Genomic DNA, 18,393 nt, shown 5'->3' with positions numbered 1-18,393 from the left:
GCATGGCCTGGCTTGCCGCCAGTAGTTTTTTTTCTGTCACTGCCTCATCTGTTGCTTGTAAATCATTCAGAGGCAGACTTATGTCTGTATTATGACTTGAGCAGGTAGGGCTTGATGTCGTTACTTGCCATGCTAAAGTGTCATAGTGACAAAGCTTCTCCTTCTATCTGTAGAATTGAAGAGACCTGGAGACTATGGCAGAAATTCCTGGACGATTTTTCACGGTTTGAAGACTGGCTGAAAATTTCTGAACGGACCGCCGCTTTCCCTAGTTCTTCTGGTGTGCTCTACACAGTGGCCAAAGAAGAGCTGAAGAAATTTGAGGTCATTTCACATTCATTAAAAAGTTTTAAAAATTACAATAACAAAAGTAAATGACGAGTAAAAGCTTTAAAAGCAAAAGGCAACACCCCCAGAAAAAGATAGAAGTGTGTGAATTGTCTGAGTCAGTGTGATACAAGGCTCATGAGCGTCATGCACTTAGTACCACAGCTGTCTTCAGCTTTCCCAGCTGCTACCATCCAGACGCCTGGTCTTTTCTATAATTGCTCCTTATTGCAGGAGCAGCTGATAGAAACATAGATTTGTTTTCATACAGTACATATAATATGTGAATAGGAGGCACTGATCATATCCAAATAGTATGCACACATGTCTCAGAGATGTAGTCACTGACACTTCCAATGGAGCCGTCAGCGCCTTGGTGCAATATCTTTGGTAAATGTCAGACCATGCAGTTGTAATGATATATGTGTAAGAAAATTACAGTGTTAGGTCAGTTGATTTTCTGTAGTGAATATTAGTGAAATATGCTAAAGAAATGTATATAGCATTTACTCTACACCGGGGTGCCCAACCTGAGGCTAGCTGCATTCGTTGTATGGTCATTTGACTACTCTTTTCTGGAGTCCTAATTACTGGAGCCGAGGACCTTCTTTGTCTACAATAGTGGAAGTTCCAGAAATGGAACCAACCACATATTAGTAGTTTGTGTTCCTCTGCTCTTCCCAGGCTTTGAAGAAATGTTTCACTGACATGTGAATATATGTTTTAGGCTTTCCAAAGACAAGTTCACGAGAGTCTTACACAGCTAGAGCTTATAAACAAGCAGTATCGCCGCCTAGCTCGGGAAAATCGCACAGACTCTGCATGTAAGCTGAAGCAGATGGTTCATGAAGGAAACCAACGGTGGGACAATCTGCAGAAAAGAGTCACCTCCATTCTCAGAAGATTGAAGGTTTGTTTTATATAAATGTATAAATTCTCTCTGAAGCCAATAATTTATTAGTTAAGCGCACTGGACTGATCAGTTATCACTGTTAATCCAAGACTGATGAGCTTACTGTCAAAAATTCCTTACAATAAGTTTGAGTAGGTGGCACATTTTCCGACTTATATCCATAGATAGATCATAAAAGGTATTTAAAGTGGTGTTCTAGCCTAAACAGCTGTTCACTTATCATCTGGATGGGTGATAGTTATTGGATCATTGTGTGTCCCTTCACTGGAGACATCACAGTGGGTAGGAACCAGTGACCCCCATTCTACTTTGGTTCACTCATGGTCACAAGACTACAGCCAGATGGAGTTGAATCAAGCAGCTGGTTGCGATTGTGCCCTGCGGCTTTATGCAAATATATGACACACCGGTGAAGATGAATGAGTGTGGAGGGTATCTTCGGCATCAAAGAGAAAGAGCATGCATGATCTGCCACTCTACTCCTGGCAGCAGTATTGTGGCCAAGGAAGATAAGGGAACACAAGTACTCAATTTTGCAGATCAGTGGGGATCCCAGCCGTAGGATCCACGCTAATCTAACAGTTATCATCTATCTAGTGGATAGGAGATAACTTAAGACCGCAATACCTTTTCAACAGAACCAAAATCTGAGGCTTGTTTTTATATAATTGGATGTAGAACAATAAGCTACTGTACTCCGTATACTCAACTAATTGATTTATCTATTTCAATGTCTGCTGCCTACATGCGGTAAATCTTATTGCCCCATAACCTTTAATCATTCCTGGTTGGTGCCTTTACAGCATTTTATTGGTCAGCGAGAAGAATTTGAGACTGCTCGTGACAGCATTTTGGTATGGTTAACAGAAATGGATCTTCAGTTAACAAACATTGAACATTTCTCTGAATGTGATGTGCAGGCAAAGATAAAACAGCTGAAGGTAAGCAGTAAATGCAAGCAGTATCATTTTAGTCACAGATGTTTGCTTGTGATTCTGATTCCACTTATGCAAAGGGGGTCTGTGTGGTAAGATATAATAATTGTTACTCTCTCTTTCTCTGGGGAGCTCAGCATGACCAAGTATTACCTGGTTACCTTTCAATTCATATGGTGACCTTTAATACTACATTATACTGTGGCCAAAAAGCAGACACCCTGGTTGTCTCCCACAGTGGTAACCACTACTTATGGGGTGTACTAACAATTAGACCCCTAGCGATCAAATCATTATCTGGGAGGCTACCAAATAAAATAATTCAAATTATACAATTGTCAAACTATTATGTGTAAGGGGTACATAGACATAGCTTGTGATTTTGCCTTTTCTTTGGGCATTATTATATTGGTTCAGTTTAGAATACTCTAGATTTAGCTGCGTCCCTAAAAAAAATCACAGACTCAATGTAAGATCAGGATTAGCTACACTAAACAGCCATAATAAATGTCATAGGAAAACTATAGATAACTTGGATACATGTGAGGTGGTGATCTATACCCACTATAAATTAAAGGGCTTTATAATCGACATAAACCCTTTTTTGACAGATAAGAAATTTCTATTGCTCAAAATATGACACAACACTTTTAAGCAAACTTCTATTGGTGTGAATGTGATGTCAGATTTGAGGAAAATTGGTGTTAATTGTGACCTCGCTGCTGAGATTTGAAGAATCTCAGAAGAAGAAGATAATTTACGTTTTATCAGACAACATGTCGAACAGACCTCTTCCTTAGGTCTACTACATATAGAAACTTATGTCAAAGGGTTTTAGGGTATGTTCCCATGGTCAGTATAAGCTGCGGGTTGGACGCTGCATACATCCGCAGCGTCCAACCTGCAGCGGCCAGATGTTACAGCATAGTGGATGGGATGTCAATAAATCCCATCTCGACTATGTGTGCACGGACGCGTCCGGCTTCCCTGCGTAGACGCACATGCGGCGCGCCTTTCCAGACCGCAGCATGTCTATTTAAGATAAATATCACCCATACAATGTATTGGCCACGGTGATTCCGCACGGTTCAATGAACACATGCGGAATCACCTGCGTTCAAAAGCTGGAAGCGCTTTGGATGGTGCGGTCATGTACTGCGTCCAAAGCGCTGCCTAATACTGACCTTTGGAACATACCCTTAAAGGCTTAAAAATGCACCAGTGGTTGGGTATGTGCCCAGTGGTACTGTCCCTAATGTGTAACATACACTAGTCAACATTAATAGACAGCATTTGACTAATAAAAATACTATTTCAAAAAACAGGATAAGGTACATTAATAAACATCATCAAAGCAAATTTAGAATAAAAATGTAGATGTATATGGTAGTTCGGAGCTACTTTTTGTTGTGCTTTGTTGCTAGAAACCTAACAGCTTCGAATCCATACTTAAAAATGAATTTTTTTCAGGCCTCCCGAGAAGTCTGTAGGAAAAAATACTCCAAAAACACAGTCTCACGTTGTTTTTTAAACACATAGTGGTCATGAGTTTTCAAGAAATCACATCCCCTTTCCGTGAACTGTTAAACAGCAGATTTCGAACATAAAAGTGAAGCAGAAAAGATGCAACAGAACCTTTGGCTGATACTCCCTTTTAGTGCATGGTACTACCATAACTCCAAGGCAGGACATATCCTGTCCTGATCAGATCTGCCCTTTTGACTATTCTATCACTAGTATGTTCATGCTACCTGCTCTTCATAAACATCTCTAGAACATGCCCTTTTCCTGCTGTGGAAGCTGCCAAAACTCTTATTGTTGCCTTCATTCATTCTCCTCATTGCTAATCGGTCTTCGCCTCGCTAAACTCTCCCCTCACCTTTACCCACCCTATCCATGTTCTCCATCCTAATAATAAATAACATCCTCCATAATCCAAATCTCTCTTCTGTCTCCCAAGAATTTTCTTATTTTGTGCCTGTCCTCTTGAATACAATACTGAGGCAATCTGGTTTATTCCCAAAATCCTGAGTTTTAAGTATGCTCTAAAAACACATCTATGTAGGCAGGTCCAGTCATCCCGTAATCAGACTCCTTTCCTTTTACCTTCCTTCTACATTATTATTTCTTTTGATAGTGTCCCTCTCATCCCTTGCACATCAATGCCCTTCATATCAGTGCATACACAGATACTGGTGGGTGCCTGCTCATCCTCCTTTATGTGTATAAACCACGAAGATGTATGGACCCTTGTGCGAACCCTGCACTATTACCTATTGCGTCATCATTATTTCTCATAGATTATAAGCCCTTGTGAGCAGCCCCTCTTTTCTTATTTTTGATTCTTGGTTAGTTCTTTGCTCTGTATTGTGAGATAGGGTTGTATGTGAACATCGGCGTTGTGGTACTGCAGAATACGCTGGAGATTATCACTTGCGGATAAGTAAACCTGCCTCCATATTCATGAGCTCTGAATAGCCCTGCCCACAGCACTGATTGGCCACTTTCTGCCTAAGCACAGTGTAAATCAATGGTGTTTTACAGAGCTCAGCATTAAGAGAACTGGTAGATCTGCAGCAGATAAAATTGTGATTTTTGTCAAAACTGTAGTAAGCAGCCCTGTTGATACATCTCAGGAATCAGTGTCTGCCCCTACAGAATGGGTATCACAAAAACCCATTGACAGATTCCCTTTAACTGTTTAGGGCTGATACATAGACCTAAACATGATATGATTTATTGCAGATTGTCAGTATAATAAAGTACGAAATTTGCATCAAGGACTGTTTCGTTGTCTATATTTATGGATTCCATTTAAGGGGCGTCTCATGAAATCACCGTGCTTTTTCTCTCAGGCCTTTCAGCAAGAAATAGCATTAAACAGCAATAAGATTGATCAAATTATTACCCAAGGAGAACAACTGCTAGAAAAGAGTGAGCCTTTAGATGCAGCTGTTATTGAGGAAGAGCTGGATGAACTCCGCAGATACTGCCTAGAAGTCTTTGGCCGCGTTGAGCGATATCACAAGAAATTAATTCGCCTTCCGGTAAGTTTAATTATTATTTTGAAAACTACTCATCTTGAGTAACATAAAGTGATTCTTGCTGCTTGGTGTGCTTGCCATTATTGTTGGTGACATAGTGTACTGCAGTGGGTCGTATAAATACTTATTGAACGGTAATTTTGGCTATGTAAAGTTGCCTGCCTTATTATGATACATATTATGTGAAGATAATTTTCCAGTCCATTTTTATTTTGCCAAATCTGAAAAGGGGTTTTTCAGGACATTGATGTGTTATATTTAGGATAAGTGATTGTTATCAAATTGGTGTGAGCCTGACACTCCACATTCCCAATGATCAGTTGTGTGCAGCTCCTGAAGTGGTCGAATGTAAACATTGTACTGAGCGGAAACTGCACAGCTCCATACAAAGTGTAGTGGCTATTCGCTGGTACTGCAACTCACCTTCTATAGAAGTGAATAGAAACTGAACTGTGATACCCCAGAACAGCCATTGCACAGCGTACGGAGCTATGTTGGAGTATCTAAGACTAGAAAAGCCCTACGACACTCACAATTTAGTCAAATGATTAATTGCCAACCTCTCTAATCCTTTTTTTACTTTTGTTTCTTTTAGCTAACGGATGATGAGCCTGACTTCTCTGATCGAGAAGTGGATGGTGATGAAGCAGCGGAGCTATCTGATCTTCCATGGCACACTAAAGCAGCTGGTGGCTCACCTTCACCTCTACCCTCGTCAAACCACTCGTTGTCACTAATTGTTCCTATGAGAAGTGAAAGATCAGGTCGGGATACTCCTGCAAGTGTGGACTCTATACCGCTGGAGTGGGATCATGACTACGACCTTAGTCGTGACTTAGAAACAGCAGTTTCTCAAGTATTGGACTCAGATGAAGAAGATGATGAGCATGTTAAGAATTATTTCTCTCAAGGAGCCACAGGTTTAGCTGGTATTAATTTTTGTACTGTTTTTTATATTAATTCTTATCTGCCCATACTATACTATTGTATAATGGATATGATTAATTGAAGATTAATTGAAGTCAATTTACCAGTTTGGAGCTGTTGACGTTTACAGCCCTCTTTAAGTTTGTGGTTCCTCCAAGATACAACATTTATGCGGATCTACTATTTCTCCATCATCTGATAATTGTGTAACACTCCTATCTCAACATGACCTTTGGGGCAGTTGAAGGGTTATTCTCATCTTTAGAATTTACCACCTATGCATACGATGGCAGTAACTGATCAGTGGGGGCTCGAACTCTGGGACGCCCACGGATCCCCCCCCAAAAACAGTTCTTAAACAGGATGACCTCATCTGAATAGAATGGTGTGTGGACATGTGCACCTCCGCTCAGTTCATTCTTTTTAGGATTGTTCGATTCAGATAAGGTATTTCAGAGGCTGTTCTTGGGGTCACAGTTGGAGGACTCCGACTGATCAGCAAGTTGTCACCCATCCTATGGATAAGTGATAACTTCTAAAGATGGAAATATTCCCTTAACAGGATATTGTATTGACAACCATATTTAATGCTAGAAAGGATTTCTTCTCTAAGGTTTGTTATATTTTCAGATATCTGATCTCTTTCTTGTTTTTTATTAAAGTATCACAAATTACAAGCAACAAAACATTCATAAAACATGCATAATCTAGAATATCAAGAAGGAAATTGTTAATGTATTCTTGGCCAATTGGAAGAATCACATAACATAGATACAATACAGATTTGCATTTTGGTCCCACACTGTGTAAGACATGTTCACCTACAAGGAGGTTACACAAAATCCAGGATACATACAAATATCACACATACTTAGCGTCTCCTTTATCTTTACAGATGTAGAAATTCCTGAAAGTCCTGAAGCCTATATTAAACTTACTGAGAATGTTCTGAAACAATCCACTGGTAGGCTCAATGCCGCTATAAAAGACACCGCCACAGACGTAGCACACTTATTATAACAGCTTTCCACAAGATCACTGTAATCTAATACTGATTTCACATGCTGCATGTGTATTATAGAACTATTAATACTTTCATTGCATGTAATCAAATCTTTACATTCTCTCGTTAACAGTAACCTGGTTTTCTTAAAGGGGACCTGTCATGGCTCTTTTAGTGAATAATTGCATTCTCCATAATGTGACATCTCTGAAGAACTCTGCATTGTGCCCTTTCTCTGTTGTTCCAGAAATGTATGAGTTAATTGACAGCTGGCCGCTACCAGTCGTGGGTGTGTCCCTGTAGACTCTGACATCATCCAATGGTCAGCACTGATTGGACGGAGCCAGAGAGTGTAAGGACACCCCCCAACTGGTAACATCCAGTTGTCAATTTATTCATAACTTTCTAATAGGAATAACAGAGGAATGGCACCATGCAGAGTTGTAAGAAAGGATGCCCCAGAAGAGTCACATTACAGACAGTACATGTACCTAGTAAAACAGATATGTACGGAGAGGTGACAGGGATTCTTCAAATCTAATCTCTATCTATACTCAAATATCCCATGAACCCATCTCGTCAAATATTAGCACTTCTTTTGTACAGTCCTTGATTATCTTGTGTTCCCTGTTTCGAAGAGCTTGTAAAGGGCGTTCTCAACCTGATCTTCGAAACAGGGAGTCTTTGCAATGAAAATCTGACTAAAATTGTGGAGGAAAGACATATCTTTAGCTAAAGGTATCTTCACACTAAACGATTTACCAACGATCACGACCAGCGATACGACCTGGCCGTGATCGTTGGTAAGTCGTTGTGTGGTCGCTGGGGAGCTGTCACACAGACAGCTCTCCAGCGACCAACGATGCCGAAGTCCCCAGGGCCGCGCTTAGTAACCCGATGTTTACCCTGGTTACCATCGTAAATGTAAAAAAAACCAAACAGTACATACTCACATTCCGGTGTCACGTCCCTTGCCGTCTGCTTCCCGCACTGACTGTGAGTGCTGGCCGTAAAGTAAAAGCAGAGCGCAGCGGTGACGTCACCGCTCTGCTTTTACTTTCCGGCCGGCACTCACAGTCAGTGCGGGAAGCTCTGAGCAGCAGCGCAGACGCCGGGGGACGTGACAGACATCAGAGGGCGGGTATGTACTGTTTTTTTTTTTTTTACTTTTACAATGGTAACCAGGGTAAATATCGGGTTACTAAGCACGGCCCTGCGCTTAGTAACCCGATATTTACCCTGGTTACCATTGTAAAACATTGCTGGCATCGTTGCTTTTGCTGTCAAACACAACGATACACGCCGATCTGATGACCAAATAAAGTTCTGGACTTTCAGCAACGACCAGCGATATCACAGCAGGATCCAGATCGCTGCTGCGTGTCAAACACAATGATATCGCTAGCCAGGACGCTGCAACGTCACGGATCGCTATCGTTATCGTTGTAAAGTCGCTTAGTGTGAAGGTACCTTAACACTGAGCCTTTTCTCATCTTATTGACCTATGCCAATAGCTTATGCTTTGCTGGGAACGGACTCTGAGTTTCCACAAATCAGGAATGTGTGCACAGTACTCTATTTATTACTCAATCAGTATTTGCAGTCTCAGAGACTGACCTGCAGGACGTACAGTATATTACATGCCTGCTCCGCAATTACCACTACTAGAATACTCTAACTCTATGTTGGAGATCACTGCATTTCATACGATCAACAAAATGAGTACTATAGCTGAGGAAATAAATTCCCAGGTCCCTGCTACAGTGAACTGGTCAGTTGTCCACGGCTGTTGGATGGCAGCTTTGCATACTGCCAGCATCCTGGCTCCTCTGTCAATTGGAAGGCTTGGTGCAGTGTCACAACAGGCCAGAATTCAAAAGAGGAATCAGGATTGCTGACAGGGCTCCGGTCCAGCATCCATGGATTACTGACAGGGTCCTGCGAATCACTCATCTCTGGCCAGTACCCATTTCAGTATGCTTTTCCTTGAAGATCAGGGTTTCCTGATGAAGCAATATCCATAAGTTTGGAAAGCATTAAAATCAGTTAAAGGCCATACAAAATATCCTTTATATGTCCAATAAAACAGATGAGTCACTTAGGATTCACCACAGTTCTCAAAACCTTTGGAGGTGCAAAGAGAAAACAGTTACTGTATGTGTATTGTCCACCTAAAAATCAAGGTATCGGAAAAGATGTTATCAGTATAGGTCTCTTTACAGAACAGATTTATTCCCATAAGGAGTTCACATCGACAATATAATACGCGATTCCTTGCTTATCGGCTGATCGCTGCCATGTTTACTTGAGCCAATGATCAGAGAGTGTTTTCAGAAGAAGACCCAAACTTCGATTCTTCTGGTCAGATCTTCTGAATATGTTCTATGATGGAGACTCCTTGGAGGTCCTCCTGACCTGCTTCCTGGCTTGGCACTTATCCTCTTGTAATATTCAGTACACGTGTACACGTGTAGGTGCTTATACTGGGGATGGAACGGTGAAAACAGTTAATTTTCTAGATTTTTTGTTAACACAATGTACCCATATCTACTAATAGTATTCTCTGCATGCTTGCTATACCCAGTTCTTTCTCTATATTAGACCTCTCACTTACTGTTCAACGTTGCTGAGCTCAGAGAGCTTGATTGATAGGAGTGCTTTCTTCCACCTCAGGAGAGTCCAGTTTGTTGGAAACACAGATCCGTCAACTTGACAAAGCATTGGATACCAGTCGCTTTCATTTGCAGCAGGCAGAGAATGTCATTCGCAGCAGGACACCCACTGGACCAGAGCTAGATTCAAGTTACACAGGCTATGTGAGTAGTAACCCTGGAGAACCACTGTGTGTATTTCACTCCAGCATTTTTGAAATGTCAGGACTGCCCGCCTGCAGCAATAATTATCTTCATGCAAATCAATGCGCTAAAGCTATAGACCTAAAACCTGATCTCATTGATGGCACAACACAAAGTACGTCAAAGCTAAAGATATTGTGATAAACACTTTGATCACTGAGCTAATTTTGTATGAAATATATATTTTACTTTTCATGTAAATTGATATGTACTGGCTCAAAATGAATTGATCATTATGGTATTATATGGTCCAAATAACAAAAAATGGAAACCAATGAATGGATGGAGTACAAAAATATTTATTTAGGAAAAAAAAGAGGGAAGCACAAGATGATAACAGGATGCTAACAACAAAAAGTGTATATCTGCCCATAACACAAAAAGTGACCACAAGAAAAAAACGTAATGAAATACTGACATTAATGAACACAAAGCATGAATAAATCACTAAATGTGATAATTATACAAAAAAGGAGTCAATGTACTCTTAAAAGTTAAAGGGAATACATGTAATTTTGTTTGTATATCTAAGAAACTGCACATATATACGTGAGTCACAAGTCTCCTTTTACCTGTTGAAAATATTTGTGATGATTTGCCAAACTGACATTTACTATATCTACCCTGAAATAGACATACAAGTTTTTTCATCTGGAGTCTTTCTACTTTACTTTTGCACACTAGTGCAGTTTCTTAGATATAGAAACAAAATTACATGTATTCAGTTTAACTTTGCCGCAGTTGCATTATTTGCGACTGCTAGACAGCCTGAATACATGTGGGGGTTGCCTGTTTGTTAAGGAATTCCCACATGTATTCAGCCTGTCTAGCAGCCGCAAAAACAATGATGTGCTTGGTTTTAACATAACTTTATTCTTTCAAGAGTTATTTACAAGTTTATTACCACTTATAAAATGTGTTCAAAGTGCTGCCCATTGTGTTGGATTGTCAATGCAACCCTCTTCTCCCACTCTTGACACACTGATAGCAACACCGCAGAAGAAATGCTAGCACAGGCTCCCAGTATCCGTTGTTTCAGATGCTGCACATCTCGTATCTTCACAGCATAGACAATTGCCTTCAGATGACCCCAATGATAAGTCTAAGGGGGTCAGATCGGGAGACCTTGGTGGCCATTCAAATGGCCCACGACGACCAATCCACTTTCCAGGAAACTGTTCATGTAGGAATGCTCGGACCTGACACCTATAATGTGGTGGTGCACCAAGCATTCCCATTTTATTTAGGTGTATCCATATAAATGGTCAACCCTGTAGATCTAATATCGGAGTTCGTGTTTACTTTATACTTTCCTACCACTTACACCTGGTAGATGATGATAAAAAATCTCTTTAGTTGAATATTTTTGTTTTTTTTTCCTGCATGCTCCCATTACGTACTGTGCATTTTTAAAAAACAAACATGAAAATTAAGCTATACCTATAGAAAACAAAGGCAAAGTTTAGACATTGTGTTTTTGCAGAATTTTTGCCACTTTTTTTCTGCGTGTTTAACAGTACCAGCAAAGTGAAAGAGTTTTCATGAAAATTAAAGCAAGGTGCAGATTTTGAGTGTTCAGCATGCTGTTTCCTGTGTATGCTGTTTTTTGTGCATCCTGTTTCTTCTCTCTTTCTTCAAGGCTTATTAATGGAGCAGGGTGATATCTGCAGCAAAATCCGCAAAAAAATCTGCAAGTAACACAGATTAGGTGGACTCTGATAGAAGATTCGTCGTGGATTTATCACTGATTTGTGAACAAATTAGTAGTGAAAATTTTGTGAACAAATCAGCAGTGGCCTAAGTGTTACATGAAAGACACCCTACAGCGGAGGAAGTAAAACAACAGATATGAGATGATTAATTCCATTTCCATTTCTTTGTGTTCACCAGATGAAACTTCTTGGAGAGTGTCGGGGCAGCATAGACACAGTGAGACGAGTAAGCGACAATCTGAAAGAGGAAGAGGAAAAGCTGTCTGGCTTCATTAATTTGAATAGCACTGAGACACAATCTGCAGGTAAAGCATAAATCACACAGGGGCACACACTCCTGAAGACTTTAATGTCCTAATTAAATGGTTGAAAAAGTTCACAATCTAATATTATGTTCACCAAAGACTTGTTAGCATGGCAGTATCAGACAGAGAAGAGTGACATTGGGACACCATCCCTTTTCTGTCCTTATCGAATTGGTAAAATGTCATAAGACCCGAGAAATCTAAGAGAGAATGGTTCCCAGGGTTGGGCTGTCTGACGAGACCCAAATGTATGTAAAATGCTGCACTTGTTCATCTGCCTGTTCATTTCAACCAGCTCGTCAAATAATTGCCAAGACATGCCAAATTCTGCTGTTGGAATTTGTTCCATAATCCATAAATTAGATTCTCTGCATTTTTGTTAATTAGATATTTTTTAGTACTTTTTGATACAGAATGAATTCTTGTCTCAGAGATATTTGTGAGATTTCTAAGGGTATGTGCACACATGGAACCCACATGAAACACTAAAAAACATCAAAAAGAATAAAAATATACACAGTAATGTCAAAACGACTTGCTGTGCATATATTCCACCTTTTGTAACTTCTTTTAACCGCTTCAGGCTTCGAAAGCGGTGAATGTGCTAATAGACGTCACCTGTCCATTCTTCATGCGTTGGCTTCGGTGCTATTTTGTATGTAGATTGTAAAAAAAATACCTACAGCAAAACTATACCATACGCTGGTGTCTAAAAGATCTGGTGTGCTCAGACCCTAATAGTGAACCTCTCTGTCTTTGATGTTTCCAATGTATCAGGTGTTATAGAGAGATGGGAATTAATCCACGCCCAAGCCCATAATAAGGAGCTCAGAATGAAACACAAACTTCAGCAATGGCAGCAGTTTATGTCAGACCTTGACAACATTTGGGATTGGCTAGGAGAAACAGAAGAGGAGTTGGCCCAGCTGCGACATCTGGACACAAGTACTGACATACAAACTATCGAGCAAAGGATTAAGAAGCTGAAGGTAACTCTTGGGCCATATGTGCTCATTTTGATGTTGTGTTTTCCATCTTGCAGAAGCCCAACAGCTCCTCTTGCCTACATCTTGCTTCAGGAGCATTGTGAATTTTCATAATGAACAGGTTCCCCTACATGCATTTTTGCATTGCAAGATGAAATCATAGTAGACTAAAAGAGATTCTTTGGAAATCCTCGAATTGAACAAACATTCAGACATGATTTTTTTTCGGAGTACGAGAAAAAACTGACCCTTTTTCATCACTGTCCTGGATTTGAGTTTCATCTTTTGGTGTGTTAGTTTTCACCATCAGTGTGGCATCCATTTTTTTTCCTTTCCAAAAAAATTGTGTCTTGATGAAGGTGGAGTGGTGGAGTCAGACACTCCTGAATTATGAAGAGGTACGTGCCTCCATGTGTCTTTCTCCAGTCAGGGGCTGGAGTGAGATTTCTGGTGAATGGAATGCCACAGCTTATCGTGAAGTAGACAAGCTGTGGCATCAAGCCCCTGTCCCTGCCCATTATAGCAGAGCTGGGAGAAACTGGTGTGTAAACAGCAAAAGAGGCAACATTTGAGTGCAACTTGGAATTGCAGCAAAATGTAAAAATTTTTCAAAAAATTTACTGCACTTTTTTGGCATAGAAGTTTTGATAAATCTTTGTTTTCGGTCTGTGAAGAATGTGGGTAAAACACGCACCTTAAAATTGGATGTTTGAATGAAGCAGTAGATATAGAAGTTTTATTATTAGTCCAATTATTAGAAGATTTATCTAACAATAACCTTATCACTTTTACTTCTCTTTCCTGGGGTAGTCAACAATTTGCCGTAATCTGTGGACAAACATGGTAGTAGGTGTTTAAATTGTCTGCAGCTCCAACATAGGGGAAATTAAAGGGGTTGTCCGGTCCAAATCGATAAGTCTGCAGTCATTCTGTGTGACTCTAGTCATCCACGCCCACTAGAAGGCCACATAACTAGATGGAGCGTGGCCTTGCTCAAAAAAGGTGTATGGTGCGAGGCTACGCTCACTAGACAGGCCCTGTCCGGGGGTATGTGTAACACATACATTCCCTCCAGTCCCCGCTCAAAAACCGGTCAATCCTCGCAGTACACAGTGCATGCGCTGGGGGGGATTCATTAGGCTGCAGTCACACAGAGTGACTGCCGACTTATCGATTTGGACCGGACAACCTTTTTAAACCTTTCACAGTTGACATATAAATTGTTGTCTGTGTAATAGAGGGCAGAGCAAAATGCACTGTTTGCAAATGCTGTCCATTTCCTGATTTAAGCCATAAGGGTAGAAGTTCTAAGCTCGAATGCTGTAATCTGTTTTTTATGACTTAGATTCTCTTTTACACAGTTATTATACATATGGCCCAATGTATTTTGTTCGGCTTATAGCATATCATATCTAATTGGCATTTTTTAATTTTTCCCACCCTGGGAGAAGCCTAAAAGGTTTTTTCTGTCTTAGACATTTTTGGCAGAGGATATAAATGTCTGATAGCTACTGGATGCATCAGATTCAGTAAACAACTACATTTCTCATTTAGGCCCCTTTCATATGTACTTGTTTCCGGTACTTGTGGCATCTGTTTTTACACGTGACTGGAGACATTTATCCACATGTACCTATTAAAACCTATGGTGATCTTCACATGTTCGTGTTTTTGCATGGACCATGTGTTCATGTGACCCACACAGAGACATGATCGTTTATTCCCGGCCGCACTGATGACAAAGGTCAGTACAAGTCTATGGGTCCATGTAAAACACGTACAGCACACATATAGTATCCGTGTGTCTTCCGTGTGCTGCACGTGTTTAACATTGCAAAGTATAAGAGAAGCTTTAGATTTGATTTTTCTTAAGATATACTGGAAAAAACAAATGGCACACTGATGAAACATGGATGACACACTTATGGCACACTGATGACACACGGATGACACACTGATGACACACTGATGACACACAGATGACACACTGATGGCACATGGATGACATACTGATGGCTCACTGATGGCACATGGATGACACACTGATGGCACACTGATGGCTCACTGATGGCACACTGATGGCACATGGATGACACACTGCTGGCACACTGATGGCTCACTGATGGCACACTGATCCAAAACACTGATACTGCCGGTACCGTTTAATCTGGTACCGGAATAATACGGACTTGTGAAGGGTGCCTTGGATTGAAGGGTAGGCTGATTTGGCCACTGTCATACGTTGCTGTTTATAGGCTTTTTCTGTTTATCTTTTTTATGTTTCTGTTGAGTGTCATCATTCTTCCAAATAGCAGTTCTCTTGCAAACTGCAGCAGGCTTTTTTTTCTCATTTGGAAATGAACCCGCTGTTTATTTACCTGGATTCATAGAAGTTGCAAAGTACTTGTATTTTTTATTTTTACCAGGAACTTCAGAAAGCTGTGGATAGTCGGAAAGCTATTGTCCTGTCCATTAACCTGTGCAGCTCCGAGTTCACTCAGGCAGATACTTCAGAAAGCAAGGAACTTCAAGAGCGGCTCAGACAAATGAACGTCAGATGGGACCGTGTGGGCAGCACATTAGAGGATTGGCGATGTTCACTACAGGATGCTTTAATGCAGTGCCAGGTCTATAATATGCCTTACTCTTATTTACAAACCACTTAGAGTGCTTTTTTTGGAAAGACATATTACTCGGTACTATTTAACTCGAAAACAAGCCTCTTTACTAAAAAATGATATAACTAAGTTTTCATACTGACTTTTCATATGTTTACATTTAGCATTTTTGTTATATTAGAATAACATATGATGTAATGTGAGATGCTTTCCCTCATTCCACCATATACTGAGAAACAAAAACCATATTGTGTACATTATGTACGTTTTACTAAGGGTACCGTTACACTAAACGACTTACCAACGATCACGACCAGCGATGCGATCGTTGGTAAGTCGTTGTGTGGTCGCTGGGGAGCTGTCACACAGACAGCTCTCTCCAGCGACCAACGATCAGGGGAACGACTTCGGCATCATTGAAACTGTCTTCAACGATGCCGAAGTCCCCCTGTAGCACCCGGGTAACCAGGGTAAACATCGGGTTACTAAGTGCAGGGCCGCGCTTAGTAACCCGATATTTTCCCTGGTTACCATTGTAAAAGTAAAAAAAAAACACTACATACTCACCTTCTGACTTCTGATGTCTGTCACGTCCCCCGGCGTCCACAGGGTTACGCGCTGCTGCCGAGAGCTTCCTGCACTGACTGAATGTGTCAGCGCCGGCAGCAGCGGTGACGTCACCGCTGTGCTCTGCTTTACGGCCGGCGCTGACACATTCAGTGCAGGGAAGCCGCCGCACCTGTGCTGTGATTATGTCATGTGAGAGACTCGGAGCACAGTAGCATGACATTCGGCTCACGCTTGCCGTAAAGCTGGAGTCGAGTGTCATTAGCATATCGCATCTGATATGGACTGGCCATGTGAAGTTACATCCGCATTTAAATAGTTTAGGGGTCAAATACTGCTGACAGATTCCCTTTAAGACTTCCTGTACACAAAATGTTTTTGCTCCTTTTTTTCTGACTTGGTAAAAAAAGACATGAATTTTAATCCACTTAACAAGTGTTTTTTGTGGCATTTTTTTATACACACATACATATTTTTATGTATTTTTTTTCGAATTTCGGTTGGTCATATTGTAGCCCTGACAATACTCTCACCTGGATTGATCTGGTACCATAATAGAACCCTAGAATGCGCCAGACTTAGTGTACATCTGAAACCATTTGTAGTGTACTTGTTAATCTTAACTACAGCCATCCAAGATATAGTGTTTGGTGCAATATTCAATCATTTTAAGGTTCCAAAAAAACTACTAAGCATGCAAAGCAGAATGGAAAACATTGGGAATCGTTGTGTTGGCCTTTGCATTGATAAATTACTTAAAGCAGCACAGAACTAACACAATTAGAATAAAGATTTATAGTATATGAACCTTATATTTTCACTTTGTAGTTTGTTTCCCATTGAATTGAGAACTCAAAAATAAGTTATGTTTTACATTTATTGCCAAAAGTTCCAGTAGTCCAATTTCTGCTCTAAACAGATGACTGAACCTGAGCCTTAATCACAGTCAGTCTAACTAAGGTTAGGGAATGCTACCAGTATACTGTACGTAGAATGAAAGGCAAAGGGGAGAATTTATTAATGGGTGTTTCATACATCAGTCTTATTATGAAGCTAGCTGGCGCAAGATGTGCCTGATTTATAAACTGTTGGCCTAAACGTCCGGTCCATGTTGTTACTTTTGTCGCTATGATAAATGACAGATATAGTTTATGTCTTCTCAATACTTATGTACAATACTTATGTTTCATTTCTTTAGATAACTATAGTACATTTGCTTATTTTTTCATAACTCTGCTTTACGCTAGGATTTCCATGAAATGAGCCATGGACTGCTACTTTGGTTAGAAAATATTGACCGAAGGAGAAATGAAATCATCCCTATCAATCCCAGTCTAGATGCCGACACTCTCCAGGATCACCACAAGCTGTTAACGGTAAAATGCTATTTAATTCAGTTAGACTGGTAAAAAGAAGATTTCTAGAAACAGGTATATTTAATTGGCAATTCGTTCTTCTCACGCTATGTAAAGCACTTCTTTATACAGTATAATATAGAATCTATCATTAAACCTTTCATTGTAAGGACAATTTCTACATTTTTGGCAAAAAATATACAAAAATCTTATTATACCCTATTATTTTTTCAAAAGCAGGCAAGCTTATGTGTTGTGAAAATGTCACTCAGAACTTTATAGTTGTGGGAGTTTTCATACAATGTTTCAATAAGGTGATGAAAACGCTTAAAAAGCAATGTTTGTGGCTGAAAGTCTTACTCAGACAGAGCCTAAGATGTGCAATACCTGAAAAAATATCATACAAACTATGCAGCTTATACATGTCACATATTTGCTTTTACATGCACATATCTTCACATAGTCATGATAACTGAATAAACCAAAAAACTCAACAATCGAGATAGCAATAAACAATTGAGTCACACATTTTATGAATGGACAAATGTCGTGATGCAGGGATGTTATTGAAGGGACTGTCCATTATTATATAACCCCTTTTTAATGTCCCTAATGTGCCTAGTAAAATTAAAAAAAGCATACTTACCTCCTGGACTAGCGTTCTCCTCTGCTCTGAGCACAGTTGATAAAAAAAAGCCTTAAATTTGAATGTGCTTGAAGAGGTTGTCTACTACTTACTGTACTTTATCATTGATGATTACAGATGGGTGAACCAGAACAGCAAAGTTTGGCATCCGTACCGAACACCTACTGTTCGGGCACTTCACCAAGTCCATGTTACTGTTC

The 18,393-nt window shown here is 40.2% G+C and overlaps 1 protein-coding gene across 5 annotated transcripts in view; it reads left to right on the top strand.

Moving 5' to 3' along the window:
* SYNE1 (spectrin repeat containing nuclear envelope protein 1) overlaps positions 1–18,393 on the top strand; it is a 667,130-nt gene that overhangs the window by 631,981 nt on the left and 16,756 nt on the right. For all 5 annotated transcript variants that reach the window (XM_077283091.1, XM_077283090.1, XM_077283089.1 and 2 more), the window contains 11 exons: positions 174–324; positions 1,055–1,237; positions 2,044–2,181; positions 5,031–5,222; positions 5,815–6,148; positions 7,042–7,110; positions 9,823–9,965; positions 11,895–12,021; positions 12,799–13,010; positions 15,434–15,634; positions 17,440–17,568. In XM_077283091.1, the coding sequence (XP_077139206.1) occupies positions 174–324; positions 1,055–1,237; positions 2,044–2,181; positions 5,031–5,222; positions 5,815–6,148; positions 7,042–7,110; positions 9,823–9,965; positions 11,895–12,021; positions 12,799–13,010; positions 15,434–15,634; positions 17,440–17,568 (1,879 nt within the window). The remainder of the gene's footprint in view (positions 1–173; positions 325–1,054; positions 1,238–2,043; positions 2,182–5,030; positions 5,223–5,814; positions 6,149–7,041; positions 7,111–9,822; positions 9,966–11,894; positions 12,022–12,798; positions 13,011–15,433; positions 15,635–17,439; positions 17,569–18,393) is intronic.

Source organism: Ranitomeya variabilis, chromosome 2 (assembly GCF_051348905.1).
Source record: "Ranitomeya variabilis isolate aRanVar5 chromosome 2, aRanVar5.hap1, whole genome shotgun sequence".
NCBI classification, from domain to species: domain Eukaryota; kingdom Metazoa; phylum Chordata; class Amphibia; order Anura; family Dendrobatidae; genus Ranitomeya; species Ranitomeya variabilis.
The sequence above is the reverse complement of the archived record's forward strand: the minus strand, read 5'-3'. Positions and strand labels throughout refer to the sequence as shown.